Here is a 25,314-nt window from a genome sequence, read left to right as displayed (position 1 = left end):
GTGCCTGGCTACCATTTGCTAGACCCTGGTCTAGTCGCCTAATTGGAATCATATGAGCCCTACGCATATTTGACAACTTTCCCTCCAGACTACAACGGATTTTCGGAGGGCGAATATGTCCTCCAAGATAACCGCCTTTTGGGCAACTCGGCTGACCGGTCCACCTTCAGAAGTGGTATTTATGAGGCCCCTGTCTGTCTTCACGAGCAATCCGACCTATATGGACGGGCACACTCCCAATTTCACTGACGGCAGTTTTGTCCCTGCTGGGTTAGGCGATGTACAAACAATGAATGTGGCAACAAACAATACAATGATTCCCAGACCTCCAGGGGGGTTCGAAAATTTCCCTTCATTTTCAAATCACCAGTCTTCCTTGCCCAGAAGTCTCGAGCCTCCTGCACCTTTCGACACAATCCAAAGGCTAGTTGAATCTATTTTTGTGAATCCCGTCTCGTTTGTCAGCAAAATTTGCTAATAGTTGAGTAGTAACCAGGCTGTCCAGGGCGACTGCCCTGAGCTCACTTGCAAATGGGAGGGCTGCAATTATAAGGGAAGATTTGGGCACCAAGCTGACCTGGAACGGCATATGACTGCATGTCATATATCCCCAAGTCTTATTGGTGTCCGGTGGCACCTTGCGCAAAGACTTTTAGTTGGAAGGACAATTTGACTGCACATGTACACCGTATGCATGGAGTACGAATGGACTAGATAAGTAGTATGAAATTACCGCATGCCATACAGTTGGAGTTAAACTAATAATTTACAAAATTTAGCCGGGCTGCATTTCTTGCGTAGGTGTAGAAGTCCTATTCACATGTCCCTGCCAAGTATCTGACGAGGCCAGGGAAGAGTAGGCTTAAATGATGTTAAACATGAAATTAACTTTTATATTGAAGACGCAATCTATAAAACACATGACATACCATATGGGATCGTTTAAATCTCGTAACAATTGTGCATGATAAGAAATTTGCAAGACAGTGTGCAAGTGCATGAACAAACTTTTAGGAACCAGTCAAACGCCGCCAGTTTCGACTCGAGAAAAAGCCAAAACCAAAACAATTAAAAAAAGAGAATGATATTTTGTTAATTTTCCGACACCTCCAGCCTCCTCTTCACAATTTTCCTTGCTAGTTCTACTGCTGATGCCCAGGTGACAGATCGTCTATGTGCTGCCTTATTCGATTGCCGTGGCAAAGGATGCAAATCTCCCTGGACAGCCCTAGCTCCAACATCAGTTGCAGACGATGAATTACCCGTAGAAGATGCAGTTGTCATCATTTTGTGTGCGACATCACTGTTCGATTGTACCAGGGCTGTCATTTGACTCATCATAGTGGGACATTCAATCAGATCGTCCAGCTGTGCTTTTAAGTCTTCCTGCTCGAGAAGCCATGATACCTGTGCAAGAGCAATGAGATCCCCACCAAGATCGAAGAATGAAGAATCAAATTTTAGTGGTGGGCTGTTGTTGTCATTGTCTGCGAGAACTTGTTCCCATGCACGGCGGAGGACATCAGAGAGAACCAGAATCTCCGCTCTGCTAAGGTGAGCCAGTTGTGATGATTGAAGTCCACTATTGGTCGGTTCCTGCTCAGTTTCCAAAATGTGCTGCTTTGGTAGGCTTGAAAGAGCAGTCGGTGATGGTAGTGCCATGTTTGGGCTTTTTGTAAAGCTTTCGACAGAGTCGCATACCATGTCTAGCACTCTTTGAGCAAGTGGCATAGTAGACTCCCCCTCCATAGAGAATGATAGTATCATTTCCACTTGGTTCTTATCCAAAGACCTTGAATTGATGGAGAAATCCGCAAGCTCTTCATCGCTGCCTACACCTTTCACCACGTATGTGTTCTCTCCAAGTTGGATTTCGTTCGATGAACTAGCCGTATCATGTTGCAGAACAGTACTAAAGCTAGTCCAATTAGGCCAATCTGTACACTCATGGATTATATGTCGGAATCCCAGTGCTTCATAAGGCATATTTGCCAGTTGCTGATCTTGGACGTATCGAAGGAGCTCTAGAATAGTCCACTTCTCGCCAAACTTGACCCGGACTGGAATAATATTCATGCAAGGCCCGACCATAGACTCAACTCCGGCGATAGCTGCAGTGTTCCTGCCGCTGATTGTGTGGCCAAAGACAACATCTGCACTTCCAGTGACTCTTGCCAACGTCAATGCCCATGCGGCTTTGATGACAGTGGCGGTAGTAATGTTTCCGTGTGCCATGGGAGGCACATGTACCGTCTTGCGCAAAGTTGTGGTATTCCCTGCAGGCTTGCGGTAGCCGGTAGCTTGGCGACGGACAAGCTCAGTCATTTTGGAATCTTTCAATAGAGTTCTCCAATGGTTGTGATGGTCCGTAGTGATGAGCCTTGCTGAGTCACGGACAAAGTTCGCAAAAGAAACAGGAGAAGGTATGGGGCCACCTTCGTATCCAGCCTTGATTGCCGAGAGGATTCTCGGTAGAGATACCCCGTCATATTGCGCATGGGACAGTCGCAGGATAATGCGATGCCTGTCAGTATTTTTCTCTTTCACGACATAGAACTGGGTGAACGGTTCGCCCTGCTTAACACCTTGCTCAATATCACGCTGCTGTAGCATACTAGTGAACTCATCCAAACTCTCGTCAGTTTCGTAAACATAGAATTCAGGTCGAATTTTGCGAAGTATAACCTGTAAAAAGCGTCCCTTTGAAGCAACGAAGACTGTTCGTAAGATGTCAAATGCGTGGACCACACGGAAACAGCTTTGCTTAAGGCGTCGGAAATCCAAGGGGCCATGTCCATCAAGACAAAAAAAGTTCAACATCCACCGAGACTGCAGGAGGGCACCAGTAATGGAGAGCGCTTGGAAGTCGGTGACAGGAAGGATATCCGCAATGCCGCCTTTGAAAACTCCAACGCGAGGACAAATGTATTTTTGAAGGAAAGCTTCGTCGATGTTGGCAGATTTGAGCAACGCGAACCGTTCGTAAAGATTGCCATTAACCGAGCCAGAAGATGGCTGACCAAGTCTGTTCATGTTGCTGATTTCAATGTCGACATAGCTCACGTCACTTGCTATCTGAACTGCTGTTGCCATGTCTTTGAATATGGGATTGCGAAAAACATCGGCAACAGTCAAGACTAGACCCACATCACGCGCATCCCCAACTAAGGCCATTGCAGTAATACTATCTCCTCCTAAATCAAAGAAACTGTCATCCTTTGTTATCGAGTCTAAAGGTATTTCAAGCTTTTCACTCCAAAGACGCAAGAGCTTTTCTTCAAGACTCGCCTGTCTGCCACGCTCGTGAATTTGAGCAGCAACTGGTATTACTGAATTTTCAATATCCGGGCTGTAAATATCTTCCGAAACAGTCGAGAAGGCATCGGATTCAGATTGAGCAGCTTTTAATACCTCACGATCTGTGAAATTCGACTTGACTGACATCCTCCTTGTCCCAATAGAGCTTCTTCGAGCTAAAGAATTGCGCCGACTAAGACTGAACATTTGCTGTACAATCGTTTGAACCCTCTCATCTATGAGAGCTTGCAGCCCTGGGTGATTTTCTAACAGCTGATTGATTTCTTCTCCCTGCTGATGTGACGTGGCATTTGTGAGTCTTTGTTTCTGTGCAACATCTGCCACTTGTGGAACGTCTTTGTTCAAACGAGACACTGTTTCTGTGGGATCATTTGCAAATGCTTGTAGAATGGCGGTGATTGCCTCCGAAATCCCCGAGGCTTGATCACTTGAAATAATATCAGTCCAGTACCGAATGATAATTCCTTCTTCCTCTCGAGCTGTTTCAATGTTTAGAGTAATTGGATACTTGGACTCATCATTAGCAAAATGATAAACAAATTTATGGAAGAAATATTACTTACCTCGCTGGGATCATGTGCATCTTCAGCGGTGAATATCAATGACCCTTCCACGGAGTCACTCGCTATAGAATGATTTTGAATGGATAGCGCTGTGTTGAATATTTTCTTTCCCTGCAATCCTAGCTCGTGCTGAACCTGCGCCAACGAACAACGTTGATGTGGTATTCCATTAACATAGTCATCCTGAATGAGACCGGGGATTTCAGCCAAAAGCTGTGACCCAGAGAATCTTACGCGACAGCAGAGCATGTTAATGAAGACTCCGATACTATCCTGTATGCCGGGGACGGGCGCATCTCTCCCAGCTGACAGGTAACCAAAGCACACATCATCAGAACCTGTGTACTTTCGAAGCACCAAGGCCCATGCTGCTTGGATTACGTTTGCCAAAGTAAAACCTGATTCCTCACAGTATTTCTGAAGACTTGACCAATTTTTGAAATTGACTGTTGTTGAAGCAAGACGGCGCTCACCGGCAGTAGCAGAAGTGAGGCGAGGGAAATGGCACACCTGGACTCCGGCCAGATATCTTTTCCAGAACGTGATATCGTCGCGTGTAGAGTTGCTTCTGATAAACTGGATGTAGTCCGAATATAATGGCCCCGAACCATCAAGTAGTTGGCCATCATATGCAAGAGATAGATCACGAATCAATATTGGAGTCGATCCTCCATCAATCACTGCATGATTAATTTCAAGTTTGATGAACACTTTGCCAGAGAAGGTATTGCAAATTGCCATCTGATGTGGTATTTTCTGCTTTCGTTTGGTGTTTATTTCGTGCAATTTGATCGACTGGAGCTTATCAATGACTTGGGAATCATCACAGTTGATGTGGACAATTTCGGAATCAACCTTTCTCAGAACGAGTTGATCGAACGCACCTCCTTTGTACGTACTATTGATAAAGATGGTCCGCAAGGCGGCATGCCTATCAATGACCTTTTGCCAACTGTCAATCAATCGTTGAGACTGTATTTTTTCCCGTGGATTGACTGAACTGACTTCGAAAATGACGTGGAAAAGATATGTGCTTGGGTCACGGAGTTGGCTTAGAAGCATGCCTTCCTGTGTTGGGGAACAGGGGTAGATATCTTCAACCTGGTCTCGATGCGAAATACCTGCCTTCGGGAAAGCCTCCTTGATCAATCGTTTCATGCCATCGTAGTTGACAGGAAGCAGTGGATAGTCGCTCAAAGTTGGCTCGGCGCTGCATCGTCGTAATCTAATTATGATCTCCTCCAAGGTCCATTTGCACTCGGAGATCCACCGACGAATCTCATCGACATGTCGCATATGACGGTTGTACATGAATGTGAACTGTAGCCTGCCTTGTACCACAATGGCTGAAATTTCGAATAAGGCAAGTCGAGTAGTATCAGGTCCCATATCACCGACAACTAGTGGGTCTTCCTGTTCTGGTACTATGTCTGCACTTTGTAGTAAAGAGTCATCACTCTCGAGCTGTTGCATGCCTCCAAGGTAGTTGAATAAAATTTCCATAGGCACAGTAGATCGTACAGGATGGGCTTGACCGTCTTTAGCAAGAAGGCTATATGCGAGGTAATGTTTTCCAATTTCTTGCACACTTCTCCTAGTATCTTTCACTCGTTTCAAAGTATTTAGGACATTATCTGGTACAGTGTTAGTACACCCAAAAAATTTAGTTTCAAGAATATCATGAAATAGCGGCTGACTCACCCGAATCTATAGAAACTTGCAAAGGTGAAATATTTGTAAACCAACCCACAGTCCGTGATGGGTCATTTTCTGAATCCCAAGACTCTCGCCCATGACCTTCATTGAATAAAGTGGGCAAGAACCTATCATTGAACACGCAGTGGAAAGAATGAATAATTGCGGAAAGTAAAATATCCACAGGATCAGTTCGGAAGACGTTGTGGCTGCCAACCATTGTAGACGAAGTGGTTTCTTCAGTCAAACTAAAAGAGCTTTGTAAAGCATCCCCATATTTATTCGGGATATTTTCCATTCCCCAATAGCCAAGATTACCAGGTAATACCTGGAATGGTAGACTTTTTGCTTTGTCGTCTCGCCTGACATGTTCGGTTTGTAATGTACACCAAGTCTGGAATGAGAGGGGCTTGTCGTTGGGAGCCGAGCCAGTCTCAAGCATATCCTGTAGATCTTGGATGATAATTCGCCAGGATACCATATCAATGATGAGATGATGAGCGACCATGAATAGGAATTGCTGATTGTCCTGAGTTTCGAGCATATCCACAGTAAAGAGAGGACCACGCGAGATATTGATGCTTTTCTGGCTTTGTGCAATTATTGAAGTCGCTTCTGAAAGCGTAGATAGGAGGTGGTGATTGAAAATGAATGATGACTCGATATCCTGAGATTTGATGTTAGTAAAATATCTTCTGTAGAGGAATGAATGCATACATTAGAGAGTAGTTGCACCCACTCCCCATCATCTCTCTGCCGGAAGCGTGCTTTCAGCATTGAATGATGGTCCACAAGACCTCGAATAGCCAAGCATAATGTTTGGGGACTGATATATCTTGACAAGCGAAGACTAAAGCTCTGATTGAAGCGACTGTTTCCTTGGTGCTCTTTGCTTGCCTTAAAGTACATCTTTTGTATGGGCGAGAGCTCAAAGTCCTGTTCCATTTTTTCCTCACTCTGGACGGTTACTATACCGGCTTCGACTGTACTGGCTAATTGAACTATTGAAGTCGAACGAAGGACGTCGTGAAGAGAGAGCCCTATTTTCTGTCGTCGGCTTCTAGATACGACAGCCATGGCTGTGATACTGTCTCCACCTGTAACAATTCAATCAATACTAAGACAATAATAAAGCAGTAGGATATAGATATAGATACCTAAACTCATGAATGACTGGTTCAATTTTACCTTCTCAATAGGTAAATTTAATACTTGGCCCCAGACGTCTCTCAGTATAGCAGCAACTCCCGTAATTTCTGCATGTGGCTCGTTGCTTTCTTCGTCACGCATGATACGCCGACTAGTGCTCTCCGATATGTTGTCAATCCAGCCTTTTACCGACTTTCTATCAAGCTTCCCAGAGACTAGCATCGGAACCGTGTTGACGATCGCCCATGCATGAGGAAGCATGTATGAAGGCAATTGGAGTGACAAATTGTGTTTAATATCTTCCAGCTGGGAGTCGGTAACAGAGTTGTTCTTAACAAGCTCAAATGACTGGGAAGAGCTAACAGACTTATTGGAGGTGCTGAGAGAAATGACTGCGACAAGACGTTTTTGGAGATGTCCTGATTTCGGAAACAAAACAATGACATGACGGATGCGGGGATCTGTTTCCAATCGATGCTCAATTTCACCAAGATCTATGCGTTGACCGTTGATTTTGACCTGACTATCTTTTCGGCCGACAAAGTTGATGGAGCCATCGGGTATATATTTAACGAGATCTCCTGTCAAATGAAGACGTCTTTGGCTACCAGAAACAGTTGATGGAAACAATGTCGTCCATGATGGATTGTCAACAAAGGCTGCTTTTGTTTTAACATCATCTCCTAAGTAGCCCCGTGCAAGCGTCGGCCCTTCTAAAGCCAATTCCCCTACAGCTCCTAGGGGTGTTAGTTGTTCATGGTTTTCCGGGTTAACAATCCAGGTGAGAGTAGGTTGTGTTCCGCAACCAATGTTGCTTGGAGTGTCGTTGGATACATTTGGATTAACAAGAGCTACAACTGATGCCTCAGTGGGCCCGTAAGCATTGACCAATTCCACGTTGCCAGTCCATTTAGAGATGGTCTCTGGACTCATTGCTTCACCGCCGCACGCTAAAACCTTCAGGCACGGAACAGTGGACGGATCAATCAAATTGGCCACTGAAGGCGTTAAAAGTGTCCAGGAAACGTTCATCCGGCAAATGACCCCTGGCAGATCTTGTAGGCGCTCTTCTTCATTTGGCACACAAACGCAACCGCCAACCGTCAGGGTCGTAAATATTTCCATCATGGCAGCATCGAAGCTAAGTGATGCAAATTGTAGAGTCCGGATCTTTGAGTCCATTCGTAATGCTGCACCAAAGGCTGCCGAGCTGGTGCTAAATGCTCGGTGCTCAATAGTAATCCCTTTAGGCTTTCCAGTACTTCCCGAAGTGAAAATCACGTATGCAGAGTTGGAACTTGACACAGAAAAAACATCATCATCAAAGGATATTTCTTTGAACGCAAGATTCTTAATCATGCTTTCATCAATAACAACCACATTGTTGACGAGGCCATCGTATCGAGAACGGTATTGTGGAGCGCACAAAATTATATCTGCCTTAATTTGTCCGATAATCTCAGTGTGTCTATCAAGGGGGTGCTTTGGATCGAGAGGAACAATGGCCCCTCCAGCCATAAGCACCGCAAACATGGCAACGATAGTCCAAGCAGACTTATCGAGACACAGTGGAACCAAAACTTCTGGCTTAACATCCAGTGCTTTCAAATCAGAAGCGAGCTGTGATGCATATATTTTCAGTTCTTCATATGTGAGGTTCCCGTCCCAAGAGTGAATTGCCGATGCTTTAGGATGAGCGAAGGCTTGGTGTCTGAATAGATCGTGAATGCATTGATCTACAACTTGTGGCCTCCGTCGATTCCACCAGGTGATATCTTCCTTATCTTCAGGACTCACCATGCCAATAGTGTCGAGAGTCTCACTGTCAGTACTACTACCTGATGCAAGCTGTTGGAGGACATATGAAAATTGCATAAGTATCCTTTCTGAATCCCAGGTAGAAATTATCTCTTCGTCGAAGTGTATGTTGAGCTCAATATGAGAGTTGAAAAGTTTACACTCCACGACCAGGGGATAAGTAAAGAAGCTTCCCAAGGCACCGTCATTTTGGACTTCCCAAAGTTCATTCTTCTCTTCGGCCTCAGCGGTTTGCACAATGATCAAGTTTTGGAAGTCACAAGCAGCGGCGGCATCCTCTCCGAGCCTCCGAATATGCTGTAAGCCGCAGTGTTGATAAGGAATCATGTCCGTGGAGATTCTCTGCATCTCCCTGAGATAATCCTTCTTTGTGACCGTAGAGTCTATCTTCACGCGAGTAGGCACCGTCGTAAGAGCAGGTCCAGCCAAATCAGCGATTCCATTTACGTCGACATTTCTACCACTAAGAGTTTCCCCAAAACAGACGTCATCTGACTGGGTACGATTTGACAAGACAAGAGCCCATGCTGCTCGTATCAACGTTGGAGTGGTGATATCAAGATTTAATGACTTGTGCTTAATGTCTGTAATGGTACTCAATGTTTTGCTGGTGTTCTTTCCACTGTTATAAATTGCCTTATTCGTAGGCGGGAAAGGCGTTGGTGACACGTCTGCGAGATAGGATTTCCAGAAATTGTCCGAAACCGAAAGATCTTGTCTTTGTAGATAGTCGATGAAACCTGCGAAGGAAGCCACGGGAACGAATAAAGGATTGTCAAAATATATTTCCTGAACTCTTTTGAGAATGATGCCCAGACCCCAAGCATCATACAACGCGTGATGAATTGACCATACAAAGTGAGTATCAGACGAAACAGCATCTTCCACAAGGATATATCGCGTCAATGGACCGCCCTCGGATTCCGGTACTACCGAGGGGTGTTTCGTGATTTTTTCAAGATTGTTTGAATGATGCCACACAATTTCATGTTGCCTGAGAACAACCTGCAGGAAGTTGGAGGAAGCGGTATGAACAATACGCGTACGCAAGATATCAAATTCGTCAGTCAACTGCTGCCAGGCAGCTTTGAACTTTTGGATATCCACATTATGAGCCAACCGGAGAACGTTTTGTGCAACATAGGCCCCACGCTGCTTGACAGAGGATGTGATAAGGCCCTCTTGTAAGGGACTGCAAGGGTACACGTCGGCTACCATGTCCTTGCTAACACTGCACTGCGTTGCCACTTCTTCAATAATGTCTTCCTTGGATACCGGACCCCTCAATAAACTGAAAGGTTTGGTCTCAGCTAGTGTCTCTTTAGCCGATTTGCACTTCGAAGACATTTCTTTCAGAGAAGGATGACGGAAAACGTCTAAGACACTCAGAGTGATATTCCGAGACCGAGCCATTCCCACAAGCTTCATGGCTGCCAGAGAGTCACCGCCGAGCCTAAAGAAGCTATCTTCACTACCAATCGACGTTGTCGGTAGACTGAGGATCTCTGCCCATAGAATTTGCAAAGCTAACTGTGCTTTATCCGTAGGGGCCTGTCTTTTAACTGTAGTCATCAAAGAATATGTTTTGATGGCGTCTCTAGAAAGATCGTTAATCTCTCCGTGAAGTTTCTGACGATCAAGCTTGCCGGAAGTAGTAAAGGGGATGGAAGAGACTGGGAAGAAGAGCTTTGGGATCATATATGATGGCAAGACTTTCGCAAGGGACACTTCTAGCGTTTTAATCGTATCCTGAATCGAGTCATTCATTTGTAGTAGTAACTTTTCGTCACGTTGACCGATGCTTTCTACACCATTCACGTTCATATGGGGAGTGAAAAACATTGCGAGTTTCTTTGCACCGGGCTGCGACCCAGGAGCGGCAAGATCGACCGCCAGCTGCAAATTTTGGGGCATGTGTTGCGCACATTGGTATTCAATTTCACCTAATTCGATACGCTGACCATTAAGTTTGATCTGCATATCCATTCTTGCCATATAGGTGATGGTGCCATCTGTATTGTAACGAACAAGGTCACCCGTGCGATACATGCGGCTTCCAGGAGCAACAAGTTCTCGAATTTTCTTGTTGGTTGCCCAAGTAGGATCTTTAATAAAAACTTCTTTCGTCTTCTTCTCATTGTTGAGATATCCGCGACCCACGGTATGACCTTCAATTACCAATTCGCCGATGGCTCCTATAGGCACGAGTTTGTTGTAGTCCCTCTGATCTACAATCCATGATCGACCACCAACTGCTCTACCGATGACAGCAGGGTCAAAGTTGACGATGTTACCAGATAAATCAACCTTGTCATGTGCGGCGCAGACAACAGAGCACTCGCTAGGACCGTATGCCTCAACTAGACGTACCGATTTCGACCATTTCTCGATGCTGCCTGGGGTCAGTTTCTCGCCTCCCATAGCGATCACTTTCATAGTCGGTATGCTTTCTGGTTTCAGCGTGCTAGCGACGGAAGGCGTTATGCACATCCAGTTGGCGCGGAGTCTTCCGATACTACCGGCAATGTCGTTCATGCGTTCTTCAGCACTAGGCACGCAGACACATCCACCCAAGACAAGGACTGATAAGATATCCAAGATGGATGCATCGAATGTATAAGAGGCAAACTGATAAGAACGCGTCTTCGAATCCATGTGAAGGGCATTACCATGAGCCAAGGCAGCTGTGCAGAATTGGCCATGCTCTATGACTGTTCCTTTAGGCTTTCCAGTTGACCCAGAAGTGAAGATGATATAGGCAGTATTATGTGGTTTGACAGGGGAAGATACCTGGCCATGGACCTTGGGGAGCTTTTGCAAAGCACCCTCGCTCACAGTGATGGCATTTTTCGTGATTTGTGAAATTTTGTCATATTGATGAGCTGATGTCAATACCGTGTGACCTTGAACATCCTCTATCAAGCTTCGAATTCTGTCCTCTGGGTGTGATGGATCAAAGGATACAAAGGCGCCTCCTGCTTTAAGCACCGCTATTTGCGCAACGATGGCCCATGCTGACTTTTCGAAGAAAAGAGGAACAACGACTTCCGGACCTACACCATGCCCTTGGAGATGCTTTGCGAGACGATTGGCGTGGATGTTTAATTCTTGATAGGTAAATTTTGAATCCCATGCTTCAATCGCTTGGGCGTAAGATGGCTGTGTCAAAGACTGTTCTTCGATCAGCTCGTGGACACACTTTTCAGTCTTTTCCAGGGAGTCGCGATTCCAGTTGTAAACACTGATGCAACTCAGATTTCCAAAACAGTCAACGTCACCAATAGATTTAGTAGGGTTAAAGTCGTTAGCAATGTCATTTATAATCTTTTCAAAAGTGTCTGCGATATTCTTGGCCTGGATGTCTGACAGGTAATCCCTCCAGAAGCTGAAATGAACCTCAGTGGTCGTATCAAGCATCTCAACATTCACTGCCAATTTGTATTCACTGGGATCATGAGAATCAAACCCCTTGAAGGAAAGAGAAAGGGTAGTATCTTCTTCCAGTACACCGCGTCTCTGGAAAGTGAAGGCAGTGTTGAAAAGTGAGGTGTCTCCAAGACCGAGCTCATGTTGAACTTCCGCCAGCGAGATAGATTGGTACTCCATGCTCTTCACAAAGTCGAGCTGAGTCTTTTTCAATGCCTTTTGTAGCGACATATCTTTCTTTAAGACTATTTTGTATACCAACATATTGATGAAAGCTCCAACCGCGTCTTGTATGTTTTCCACTGGAATATCTCGTCCTGAAGCAACGTAGCCGAAGCATACTTCATCCGAGCCAGTGTATGTTCGCAAGAGCAAGGCCCAGGAAAGTTGGAAGAGGGCTGACATTGTAATACCCATCTCCCTGCAGAATGCACCTATCTTCTCGTTGTCCGGTAGAATCAATATTTCAGAGCCCAGCGCCTTTTCGCCCTTATTATCTTCTACCAAAGATGGGAAGAAGCAAGGCTCAGCACCTGAAAGATACTGTTTCCAATACTCAATACCCTTTTCCTTGGGTATGGTTTGCAGATGTGCAATGAAATCGCCGTACTTGGGTGGCTTGGAAGTGGCAGGAGGTAAATTCATGTATGCTCGTGAAAGATCCCTAATTATGATTGGCATAGATGATCCATCAGCGATAGCATTACTAATGTCAAATCGACAGAAGACCTTCCCAGATTTGGTCTTACAGATAGCAAGACGGTGAGGCGGGTTGCTATCTTTGAAGTCAACGCTGGGAATCTGTGATAATGATTCCCTAGCATCTGCTTCTGATGCATCGACAAAGACTATTCTTGCCTTTCCTGGCTTGAACACGATTTGATTCATTAGTGAGGACTCGTGACTGCCGTCAACAAAAATTGTTCGGAGAGCAGAGTGACGATCAGCAACTTTTTGCCAGGCTCTAGATAATCTCTCAATGTCGACCATTCCCTCGCCTACAGGAGAATCAACCTCAAACACGGTTTTGTAGGAGTAGGTAGTAGCGTCTCTGAGTTGACTGAGCAGAATTCCGTCTTGCATAGGAGAAGATGGGTAAATGTCTTCAATCTCGTCAAAGGATTGGATTCCAAGAGCAGCCAAACTCTGTTTTAGCTTTTTAATACTGTTGAATGATAACGGTAGTAGAGGAAAGTCACTCAAACTCGGTTGTAATTTCCTCATGGACGGATCGACAAGGGCATCGCATAACAAGTCTTTGCAGTCTCTAACCCATCGTCCAATGCCGGTCTGTCGTTTCATAACCTTGTTATAAGAAAATGACAGGCTCAGACTGTCCTCAACAATTATTGCGGAGATCTCAATAAGGGAGAATCGGGGAACTTCTGCACCAATGTCAAAAGAAGAATTGACTGCCTGACCTGTACCATTGATGGGCCGCAGCAACTTATTTTGATCTTTAGAACTCTTGTGTTGACCAAGGTAATTAAAAACAATTTCCATCGGCCAATGGTGACGGTGTTTTTCACTACCTTCCCAGGTAAGGAAGCGTTGGGCGAAGTAAGGCATACCCTTTCCTGGAGTTCTCTTGCGAATGTCCTTAACCCAGTGAATGCACTCGCGGAAATCATACCCATCATTTGATTCGGTATCAGAAGGTAAACGCACCGGACTTAGAGTTGTGAACCAGCCCACGGTACGTGAGAGATCAATATTGGGGTCCCAAGGCTCCCGCCCGTGGCCTTCGTTATAGATGCAAGGTGGTGTCTTCCGGTTAGGGAATACACGGCGGAAAGATAGAAGAAGGCTTGCGAGAAGAATATCAACCAACTCGGCCCCCAAAGCCCCATTGACCAGTTCAAGGATATCTCTTGTCTTTGGTGGCTCGAATTTGATTTCCTCGGTCACAACATCGCCATGAGTGTTTTTGATGTTTTCCATACCCCAGAACTCAAAGTCAGAAGTTGGCATATCATCCAATGGTAGAACTTTAGTTGATAGATTTTGTTTTGCAAAATCAACTTGCAATTTAGACCATTTTTGGAAGGAGGTTGCCTCACTCTCTGGGACGAGCCGCTCTTGTAAGATGTCTTCGAGATCTTGCATGATGATTCCCCAAGATACAACATCAATAACCAGATGATGGACGCAGATGAGGATTTGAGGATTGGATGATGGGTCGTCGACAAGCATCACACCAATAACGGGGCCATTGACGATATTCAGAGAACCCTGTACATCCTCTACCTCGCGAGGTACATCACCGGGATCGAAATATTCAACCGTACGGAACAAATATGAATCTTCGATAGACGATGTAATACGCTGCTTCCAGATACCATTTCCATCCCGCGAGAATCTAGCTCGTAGCATTGGATGCATTTTGACCAATCTTGTAATAGCGTTTCGCAACTGGGTTTTATGCAATGGTTTAGTTACCTCCATCATCATACTCTGATTGAATCGGTTGTTTTGGCGCTCCATACAACGGAAGTAGAGCGTTTGGATGGGAGAAAGATCAAACTCATGAAAGTTTTCTTCTTCGAGAATAGCCTTTTTAGGTGAGGTCACCAAGGTAGCGAGATGCCGGATTGACTTGCAGGTGATAATGTTTTCCACTGTTACGCCTAGATGTTGGGACCGACATTTTGACATCACGGCCATAGCTGACATACTATCACCACCCTAGATCAATGTTAGTTTCTTATTCAATAGATTTAGAATAGACCCTAGTAAATTTTGAACCTACCAGGTGGATGAAAGACCGATCTAGGCTTAGGCTATCAGAACCTATATTCAGAACAGAAGCCCAGATCTTTTGTAAAGTTGCCTCAGTCTCCGTTATAACAACGATCTTCCCTGGCGAGTCTTGCTCCGCTGCAGCCATGATCTTCGTGTAGACATCGTCACTTGTATTCTCAATAAATTGACTGATCATCCTGCGATTCAATTTCCCTGAAGCAAGCAGAGGAAGCTGTTCAAAAATAATCCAATTCGAAGGAACCATATAGCCCGGGACCTTTTTCCCGAGTCTATCCCGCATTGGCTGAAGCTTTTGCATTGCAGGCTTGGTAGTCACAACTTGTAGACTACCGCTTTCAGACTTTAGGTCCGATTGGTTGCGTAGAGAGAGGACAGCAACGAGCTTTTTCGCAAATTTGCCAGATTTTGGCACAAAGACAACAGCGTTCAAGATCTCGCCGTCAGAGTTCAGATGATGCTCGATTTCTTCAAGTTCAAGTCGTTGTCCATGGATCTTTGCCTGATTATCCTTTCTTCCGATGTAAATCAATTCTCCAGAATTGTCAGGTGCGTACTTCACGAGGTCCCCTGTCCTATACATCCTTCTCTCTACGTCTCCATAAATAGACTTGTGCGTAGCCCAAGTTGGATTCTTAATGAACACTTCTGCAGTCTTCTGCACGTTATTCAGATAGCCTCTAGCCAAAGTCGGTCCTTCAATAAGGAGTTCTCCAATGGCGCCGACAGGCATTAACCTGTTGTGATTGCCTGGATCAACAAGCCATGCATTTCCGACGGCAGTTCCGATATTAGAGGGACTGGTTTCGGATACCATACGTGGCTTGACGGCAGCAACTATAGAAGTTTCCGTAGGACCATACCCGTTGATCAATCGGAGCTCATTTGCCCAAGTCGTGAGATGATTCGGTGCCATGGCTTCTCCTACGAGAGCTAGATTCTTCAGACCAGGAACATCACAAGGCTTGATAGTTTGGGCCATGCTTGGAGTAAGAAGCGCGGTGTTTATAGTTTTCTCATTAATGAATTGAGCGATGCCATTGAGTCGAGTATTGTCATGAGGAACACAGACGCAGCCGCCCATAACCAGAACTGTGAGAGTTTCGAGTATACTTGCATCAAATGTATAGGACGCGAACTGAAGGACCCTTGAAGATGGCCCGAAAGAGAATGCTGGGCCATTTCTCACCGCCCCTGAACAGAAACCAACATGTTCAACTAGTGATAGAGTCAGACCAAGCTATTTAGCAGGTGAAATAAAAATGAATAAACTTACTGATGCACCCCTTTGGTTTCCCAGTACTTCCAGAAGTGAAAATAACATAGGCAGCAGAACTTGGATCATTCTTCTTCAGCGATACCTGCTTATTCGGTAGCATGGTGAGAGCGCTCATATCAACGGCCAGAGTCTGCTGGACGACTTCCTTGCACAAGGACAAGTACTTGGGAGAGCACAAAATAAGATCTGCCTCGATGTCCACGATTATTTCTCGACGTCGAACTACCGGATGTTGAGGGTCCAAAGGAACGAACGCACAACCAGCTTTCATGATAGCTAGCATGGACACGATAGCAAAGGCAGATTTCTCAAAGCAAACCGGAATGAAACTTTCCTTCTTTCCATTAACAAGCTCGGCGATGTGATGGGCGAGAATTGTCGAATGTTCATCAAGTTCTCGGTAAGTGAAGGAGCCATCCCAAGCGCTGACTGCAGGGGCATCCGGCTGCGATTTGGTATTCTCATCGATCAGCTCGTAGATGCATTTATCGACGCGGTCCAGACTGAGCTCTGCATTCCAGTTTTGAATTACAGAAAGATCATCGGTACTGACTATTTCAACGTTTCCAATCTTTTCTTCTCTGTTCTGTTCAGAACAAACCATTGCAAGTACGGTCTTAAATTGATTCAACATTCGCTCCAACTGTATTTCGGGAAGGACATTTTGGTCATAATGCACCTGAACTTCTAATTCAGACTCCCACATGAAGCACGAAACATTCAAAGGGTAAGTATAGAAATTCGTCTCGCCTGAATTGGCACTCAGAAGAGACATAATGCCTTCAATGTCATCTGAATCTCCATGTGCAATAGAAAACAGAGTCTGGAAATCGCACGCTGCTTTCGCATCTTCGCCGAAGCCCCTGATATTTTGCAGGCCAGTAAACTGGTATGGTATCAAAGAAGCGGCCTGCTTTTGAATACTTTGTAGAAATTGAGCAACTGTCAATTCTAGATCAATCTGTAATCGCATTGGCACAATTGATAAAATGGGGCCAATGATATCAGCAATTCCAGGAACCGGGGCATCGCGACCTGTCATAATTTCTCCAAAAATAACGTCCTCGGAGAAAGAAAATACAGAACTTGTCAAAGTCCAAGCTGCGCGAACTATGGATGGCAGTGTAGCTTCTAGGCGGCTTTGCGTCGGAAGTCTGAACTTCTTGGTAAGGCGATTTTTCGGTGATGGTTTGTAAGATGCATTGGGTAGAGCAGGAAATTGCACCCTAGTCAATCCATCCAACTGCGCCGTCCAGAAATTTTTGGCTTCTTCGGAATCAACGCTGGCGAGGTATTTTATGAAATGGAGGTAGGAATTGTTTGGCTGTTTTGCTCCTTTAAGGCCATCTTCGTAGTAAGCTCTCAATTTGTCTAGAAGAATAGGCATGCTCCATCCATCGTAAACTGCGTGATGGGCAGTCCATACAAAACGTGGACTATTCGAGGACTCCCCAACGATCGTATATCTAGATAACCTTCCTCCGTTTGTCGCCAATGGTGAACCGCTAGGAGAAGATAAGGCGCTCATTTCAAGAATCGATTCCCACTCCAGAGACTCGCGAACAACAACCTGGAGAAAACCCCCTGATTTAGAATGCACAATTCTCGTTCTGAGTATAGCCTCCGCGTAAGCCAATTTCTCCCATGCTTGTTTGAATTTAGCAATATCGATGCCATTTGTCAGTTCGTAAACATTCTGAGTGACATACGACCCTGGTTTTGTATTTGACAGAGCGATGAGTCCTTCTTGAATTGCAGTGCATGGATAAATATCTTCAATGGAATCTGCGGGAATCCGGCAGACTGTGGACACTTCATCCTTGAGCTCGGCGAGAGAAACCGAGCTATCGAGCATTGAGAAGGGAATTATTTCTACGTCCATTTCTGCAATGGCGGTTGATGACAGTCCTGAGATGCTCTGAGCCATTTCGGAAAGCATAGGGGTCTTCAGAATATCTGCAACTCCAATCGTGTATCCCTCCTTGCGAGCGGCCGTTACTAGTTTAATGGCTGATATGGAATCACCTCCATGTCGGAAGAACGTATCTTCTGCACTGATAGTAGAAGCATCAACGGATAAGACTGACACCCACAGCCTCTGTAAAACCTTTTCGGCATCAGTAGATGGCGCTCGGCCACTTCTACCTCCAAGTCTATATGCAGATGCGTCTCCCGATAGTATTTCCTCGGCCGAAACTCGCAACAAGCGTCGATTCAACTTCCCTGAAGATGTCATTGGCAAGAAAGATACTGGTATGTAGACATTCGGTACCATGTAACTCTGCAACTGGGAAATCAGAGTGGATTTGGTAGCCAGTGCTATGTCTTGAAATTTCTCCGACATGGACAGGATAAACTCTGAATCGTTATGTACCTGTGCTTTGCTTTCTGCTTGAAGACAGACGAATGCAACTAGAGCTTTCGACGTTATACTTCCATTGCGGGTGACGATCAGGTCAACTGAGCACTGGCTTTCTGCAGGTAGTGCTGCTTGCATTCTATGCTCGATTTCACCCAGCTCAATTCGTTGGCCGTTCAACTTAACCTGCGTGTCTTTGCGGCCGAGATACACCAGCGACCCATCAGAGTTGTATCGAACCAAATCGCCCGTCTTATACATTCTATGGCCATTTCCAGTGGCAGTCTGCGCATTCGCGACCTTTTCAGAGATTTTTGATCTAAACGTCGGGTTTTCAATAAAACTCTGCTGTGTCTTTTCTGGGTTATTAAGGTAGTGACGCGCCAGAATAGGCCCCTCGATTAGCAATTCACCAACACAACCGATGGGAACTAGGTGATTATGATCACTGGGATTTACAACCCAGGTTAAACATCCTACTGCCCGACCAATATTCGTAACGTCACTCAACAGGCTCACATCGGCGTTATGACAGCAATTGATTGAACATTCCGTCGGCCCATAGATGTTCTGAAGCCGGAGAACCTTTGTCCACGTATCCTTGATTTCCTTGGTTGGAGCTTCGCCGCCAATTGCGAGACCCTTGAGCTTTGGAACATCGGATGGCTGGAGGAAAGATGCCACCGTTGCAGTCATGTCTGTGAAATTGACGTCGAGGTCATTGATCGCTTTTGCCAGGTTGTTCATTCTGTCGCTTTCAGATGGAACACATACACAGCCGCCACGCATTAATGGAGTGAATATCTCTTCCAGACTGTTATCGAAGGAGTAGGAAGCGAATTGCAAGAATCTGGTGGAGGAGTCAACACCTAGAGCGGCCCCATGGGCAGCAGCACTAGTCACTAGACTCTGGTGTTCAAGAACGACTCCCTTGGGGTTTCCGGTACTACCAGAGGTGAATATCAGAAACGCGGCATTTTCAGGGTTGGCCTGGTTCAGCATGGTGTTTTCAACCGTCTCGAGCTCTTCAAACAGTGACTCATCAACAGATATGGCATATGGGACAATATCTTCAAGTAAGTGGGCGCGGGATGGAGAAGAGAGGACGACATTGGCTCCGCTTTCAAGCACTCGAAGATCTAAAGCAGTCTTCGGATGGCCTGCGTCCAGGGGTACACAACCCCCTCCAGCTTTGAGAACGGCAATCATTGAAACAATGGTGTAGGCCGACTTGTCGAAGCACAAAGCCACAAAACTTTCCGGTTCAACACCAATACTAGACAAATAGCCGGCAAGGCGAGAGGAGAGCGCATCCACTTCAGAATATGTGAAGTGCCCATCCCAAGAACAGATAGCAGGGGCATTTGGATTTATCTGAACCTGTTCCTTAAAGACCTCGTGGATGCACTTTTTGATGGTCTCCGGTATTGAATTGTTCCATTGTGAAACTTGCTGCCAGTTCGCTGACGACATGTAGTCTAAATCACCCACAGCAGTTTCAGGATAGCTAATAATATTTTCGAGAGCTTTGATAAAAGTTTGAGCAATATTAGCCGCTTGACTAGTGGACAAAAGATCAGTCCAATAATCGAGGTCAATAACAGCCTCTTTGTCCGTGGCCTCGACGTTGATAGTAACCAAATATTCAGTTGGGTCGTGCAAGCCACCGCATTCCGAGAACTGAATAATCGGTGTTCCATCAACTTTGGGTGGGAGCTTTCTGTAAGAGAAACACGTATTAAAAAGAGCTGTGCCAGAAAGACCCAATTCGTGTTGAACATCGGCCAAGGAAAAGTGCTTGAATGGTAGACTGTTCATATAGTCGCCCTGGATTCTTTCTAAAAGACTGTTGACAGTGGCATCAGACGGCATGTTGATTCTACAAGCTAGCATATTGATCAACGGCCCAATCACTTCTTCAGCGCTTTCAATCGGGGCATCTCGCTCTGATATTAGATATCCGAAGCATACATCCTCGCTTCCAGTGAAACAGCGAAGTGTCAGAGCCCAGGCTCCATGCAAAGCGTTCGCAACGGTCAATCCGTATTTTTCGCATGTTTCTTGAAGTCGACCAAAGCCCTGAAAATCGAGACGGAGGTTTGTGTATTGTTTCACCGAATCATGCCCGTCGTTGAGTACTGATATATGGCATGGCTCCACTCCAGAAAGGTATGTCTTCCAGTAGTCAATAGCGGCATTTCTGGGCTGTTTGTTCAGGTATGAGATAAATTTGCTGAAGAGCGGATTAGGACCCTGAACCAGCTTCCCGCTGTAAGCCCTTTGGAGATCCCGCAGGATTAGCGAAATTGATGTTCCGTCCATGATAGCATGACTCATCTCTAGTCGACAGAACAAACGACCAGAATTAGTCTCACAGATAGTGAATTGATGCAGTGGCTTGCGGTTATTAAATTCCATAATATGGGTATCAAATACAGACAAGACTTCATTATCATCAACAGAGCGAATGATTTTAGGGGGGAAAGCATAATGATGCAGGACAACCTGAGAATAAATATCATCTGAGCTCAGATTTTCGACAAAGAGTGTTCGGAGCATTGCATGTCGGTCAATAACTCTCTGCCATGCCTGTGCAAGAAGCTGTGCATCCACTTGGCCGACGGACGATTTGATTTCGTACGTTCCCCGAACAGCATAAAACGAACTATTCCGGCTCGTGGATATCATAAGTCCTCGCTGCATTGGCGAGCATGGGTAGATATCCTCAACTTCATCAAGCGCTGCGATACCTAGAGCTGGTAATCTTTCAGCGGTGAGTGCTGAGAGGTCGGTGTAATTCAAGGATAGCAGCGGAAAATCACTTATCGTCGGGCGAGGTTTCAAAGACACCAGCTGATTTGATAGTTGACAAAGCGCCTCTCGACAGGATGTGATCCAACTCCGAATTTGCTTCTGGTGCCTCATGGAGCCATTGAAAGAGAAAGTGAATCGCAAAACATCTTGAACAACGACGGCAGATATCTCAAATAGGCCGAACCGCGGCGTATTTTTTCCAAAGTCGGCTGCTCCTCCACCTTGACTTGTTTCACCGGCTAGACCTTCGACAGGCTGGAACAAAGCACCAGCTCGTTCCAACTGTTGATAGCGACCTAGATAATTGAAGCTGATCTCCATAGGCTGGTATTGATTTTCGCAGTTGCCTGTCAGAATGCTGTTGGCAAAATACTCTCTTCCGTTATCTTCGACCTGCCTGCGGCGGTCTTTAACCTGGACTAGAGTGTCAACCAAACCATTTAAAACTTCTTCTTCCACAAATACTGGATAGATTATGGTAAACCATCCGACAGTTCGAGAAATATCGATTCCTTCGTCCCACGTTTCTCTCCCATGACCTTCGTTGTGCACGACAGGGGAATTATGGTCAGGAAAGGTCTTTCTGAAGGAGTATAGCAAGGAGGCCACCAAAAGGTCCACGGTCTCGGTTCGCAGTGCAAAGTTAGAATCACCCATCACTAACGCTGTTGTTTTGGGATCAAGTTCAAACCCATCACAAGCAACCTCACCATATGTATTAGTGGCCTCACTCATTCCCCAGTACGAGAGGTCACAAAGTGGGACATTGTCGATAATCATACCCGCTTCATATATTCTCGCTGCTTGGAGCTGACACCAGTCTTGAAACGGCAGAGTAGGTTCAAGAAGTGACAATGAAGCAGAGTGTGTAAGAAGCTCTTCTAAGTCTTCAAGTATTACACGCCAAGACACCAAATCAATAACGAGATGATGCGCAACCAGCGACAGAAGTTGGCAATCATCCTTTACATAGAATAGATCGACTGACAGAACTAGGCCTGTAACAGCATTGAGAGATGCCTGGCTCTCAGCAATGGCATCTTTCGCCTGCTTTCGAAATAGTAGCTGATGAACTCTGAAACGATAAGACTCGTCGTATCGACTCGTTATCCGCTGCTCCCACTTTTTTTGCGCAGTGTTATAAGAGAAGCGGCCTCGTAGCATAGAGTGACGTTTTATAATCGTTGTAATGGCGCTCAGTAAATCCTGTTCTGTAACTTGGCGGTTAAGACGTAAAAAGAAACTTTGGTTGAAGTGTCCTTGTTCGTCAGTGCGGGCGTGAAAATGCAACTTCTGTATCGGCGACAGGTCAAAGAATTTGTCGATCTCTTCATGATACTCGTTTTGACGTCCAACTGGCTTGACGCAGTTTGCAAGCTCCTTGATTGACTTACTTCGTAATATTTCCTGCACGCTGAAGCCGAGACCAGCCTTTTTGCACTGGTTCATGCATGTCATGGCGGTGATAGAATCACCACCTAGGCTAAGAAAACTGTGATTCAGGCTTGTCTTCGATAAAGAAATATTAAGAACCCGGCTCCATATCTGGCGTATTTTACTTTCGACATCGGTCATTTCCTCCTCGAAATCTCCAAACACTTCCTCTGACACAGGGAGCAGCTTGTCTATAGCCTCCTGTGTTAGTGTCTCAAGCCATCGGAGAGTAGTTCTGCGGTCCAATTTGCGAGATGCAAGCACGGGAAATGCTTCCACACACACCCATATTGAAGGGACCATATAGCTCGGCAAAATCTCACCCATCTGCTCTCGAAGGTTGGAAATATGCACTTGATGAGTAGCATTCTCGAGAAGTTTTAGTGGAACTGGACTGCTGGGCATGTTTTCAAGCAAGCTGTCGCTGAGTGAAACAATTGCAACCAGCTTTTGCGCCACAGGGCCAGATTTTGGTAATAAAACGAGGCCATGTTTTGTGGCCGAGTGACGAATTAGATGCGATTCAATCTCTCCCAGCTCGATTCGCTGTCCATGAAACTTGACCTGGGTATCTTTTCTACCAACAAAGTCAAAAGAACCAGCATCGGAATTATACCGAACCAAGTCCCCAGTTTTATAAAAACGACGCTGTCCATCGTTGTTGGCATCTTGTGACCATGCAGGATCAAAGATAAAAGCTTGAGCAGTTTTCTCTGCGTTATTGAGATAACACCGAGCTAATGATGGACCCTCCAACAAGAGTTCCCCGGTGCAACCAATAGGAAGCAGAATATCGTGATTTTCCGGATCTACAACCCAGCATCTCACGGCGACCGGAAACCCGATGTCTTGAGAAGCGGTATTACTGGAGATATTTGAATTGACTACGGCGACCACAGAGCTCTCTGTGGGCCCGTAGCCATTGACAAGGTTGATCGATGACCATGTCTCAATATTAGCTTGCGTGAGAGCTTCGCCTACCAATACAAGTATTGAAAGACCTGGCACTTCGGCAGGCTCAATGAATCGAATAAACGAGGGGGTGAGAGAGGCATGATTCACGCGCATCTCATTGATTGCGGGAACAATCCCGTTCAGTCTAGCATCTTCACTGGGAATACACACGCAAGCACCGCACATAAGTGGAGTGAGGATCTCAGCCAAACTGGCGTCGAATGTGTGGGCAGCGAATTGCAGCACGCGCGAGTCAGAGTCTATCAATATGGCTGGGCCATGGGCGCGGGCACCTGAGCAGAATGCTTGGTGCTCAACCACCGTCCCCTGATGATCAATCAGCTTCACATCCATATCAATTCGAGAATGAATAAGTTTTCAGCGTCTTACCTTTGGCTCTCCCGTCGAGCCTGAGGTAAAAAGCACGTAAGCTGCGTTCTTGCCGTGGACGGAGTCACCCGTTTGCTCCTTCCCACCCGCTGCTATGAGAGACTCCAGCCACTCTCCATCCAGCGCAACAACCTTCTCAACGGCCTCTTCCAGCCGAGAAGCATGTTGAGTCGAGCACAGCGTCACTTTGGCTTCGACTGCTTGCACTAGAGCCCGAAGTCGGGCAATCGGGTGGGTTGGATCCAGGGGGACAAAGGCACCACCAGCCTTTAACACCGCCAGCATGGCGACGATATTCCATTTCTTGCGATTTTTCATCAGCTATGTTTTAAAATACTGCTACAGAAGCAACTACTTACCGACTTATCAAAACAAAGCGCGACTCGAGTTTCCGGCCCCACTCCGACGTTCATCAGATACAAGGCGAGCTTGGTGGCAAGCTGATCAAGCTCGAAATACGTGAGTGAGCCATCCCAGGCACACACCGCCTCTTTTTCAGGGTGACTTGAAACTTGGTCCTCGATGATCTGATGGATGCATCTGTCCACCGTTTCCGGTCGGACAGCGTTCCATTTCATGATCTGGTCTTTCTCATCAGGGGTGATCAGACACAGACTCTGGATGCAAGAGTCTAGATCATTAGTCAAGGAGTTAAGCATGCGACTATATATATGCGACACATTAGAAGCAAATGACGCAGAAACCTCCGGATGTCGCCATTCGAGAAAAATGCTAAGCGAGCTATTTACGTATTTTGCCAATACTCGGATCTTGCACTAAAACCACTCAGCGATAAATCGAACTTACAGTGGAAGAGAATTTACCTCTTCTGAAAAAACCATTGCAGCTTGTGAAGGTCCCAGAGCGGCCGTTCTCGGCGCATTCGTTGCCGAACTCCGCACTTGAAGTGTCACTGTCGTGTTGTAGTGAAATTGTGATTGTTTCAATCGTCCCTGCCCATTAATCCCTCCGTTCATTCCGTACTTACCATCCTTACCTTGGAAATCATCCAATACCTCCCTCGGCGACATATTATCATTAATCCTGGTCCTTGCGACAGATGACCTCGGTTTCTGACGCGAACCAGCCAAGTCGAACTCATCGTATCCAAAACACACCTCGGTTAATCCAGTGTAGTAATACAAAACCAGCGCCCAGGCCGATTGAAGCAAGCTGGTGATAGCATCCTGGTCATTTTCAGCAATCTTCTGAATCGCCAGAACATTAAATGCCAGCCGCGAAGTCATGCGACGTTTAATTCCAGTCGCGGGATTGGCACTGCGCACTATCGGAAGATAGCATGCCACAGACTCTCTGACTAGATCAGAGCTTAGATGTTGAGTAGAAGATGTCAT

General features: G+C 45.8%; 1 protein-coding gene across 1 annotated transcript; it reads right to left on the bottom strand.

Moving 5' to 3' along the window:
• Window positions 1-1,092: 1,092 nt before the first annotated feature.
• On the bottom strand, window positions 1,093-25,314 carry BGW36DRAFT_425913 (putative nonribosomal peptide synthase; the record flags this gene model as incomplete). The annotated part of the gene is made up of 10 exons (XM_046220185.1): window positions 1,093-3,825; window positions 3,882-5,515; window positions 5,583-6,243; window positions 6,294-6,673; window positions 6,734-14,654; window positions 14,719-15,947; window positions 16,006-23,896; window positions 23,960-24,262; window positions 24,319-24,735; window positions 24,784-25,314. 10 exons carry the CDS (start codon window positions 25,312-25,314, stop codon window positions 1,093-1,095), a joined length of 23,700 nt encoding a protein of 7,899 aa, XP_046074824.1.

The sequence above is a fragment of the Talaromyces proteolyticus genome (genome assembly GCF_021365285.1).
Source record: "Talaromyces proteolyticus strain PMI_201 chromosome Unknown BGW36scaffold_4, whole genome shotgun sequence".
NCBI classification, from domain to species: Eukaryota; Fungi; Ascomycota; class Eurotiomycetes; order Eurotiales; family Trichocomaceae; genus Talaromyces; species Talaromyces proteolyticus.
This window is presented reverse-complemented; position numbering and strand designations above follow the sequence as displayed.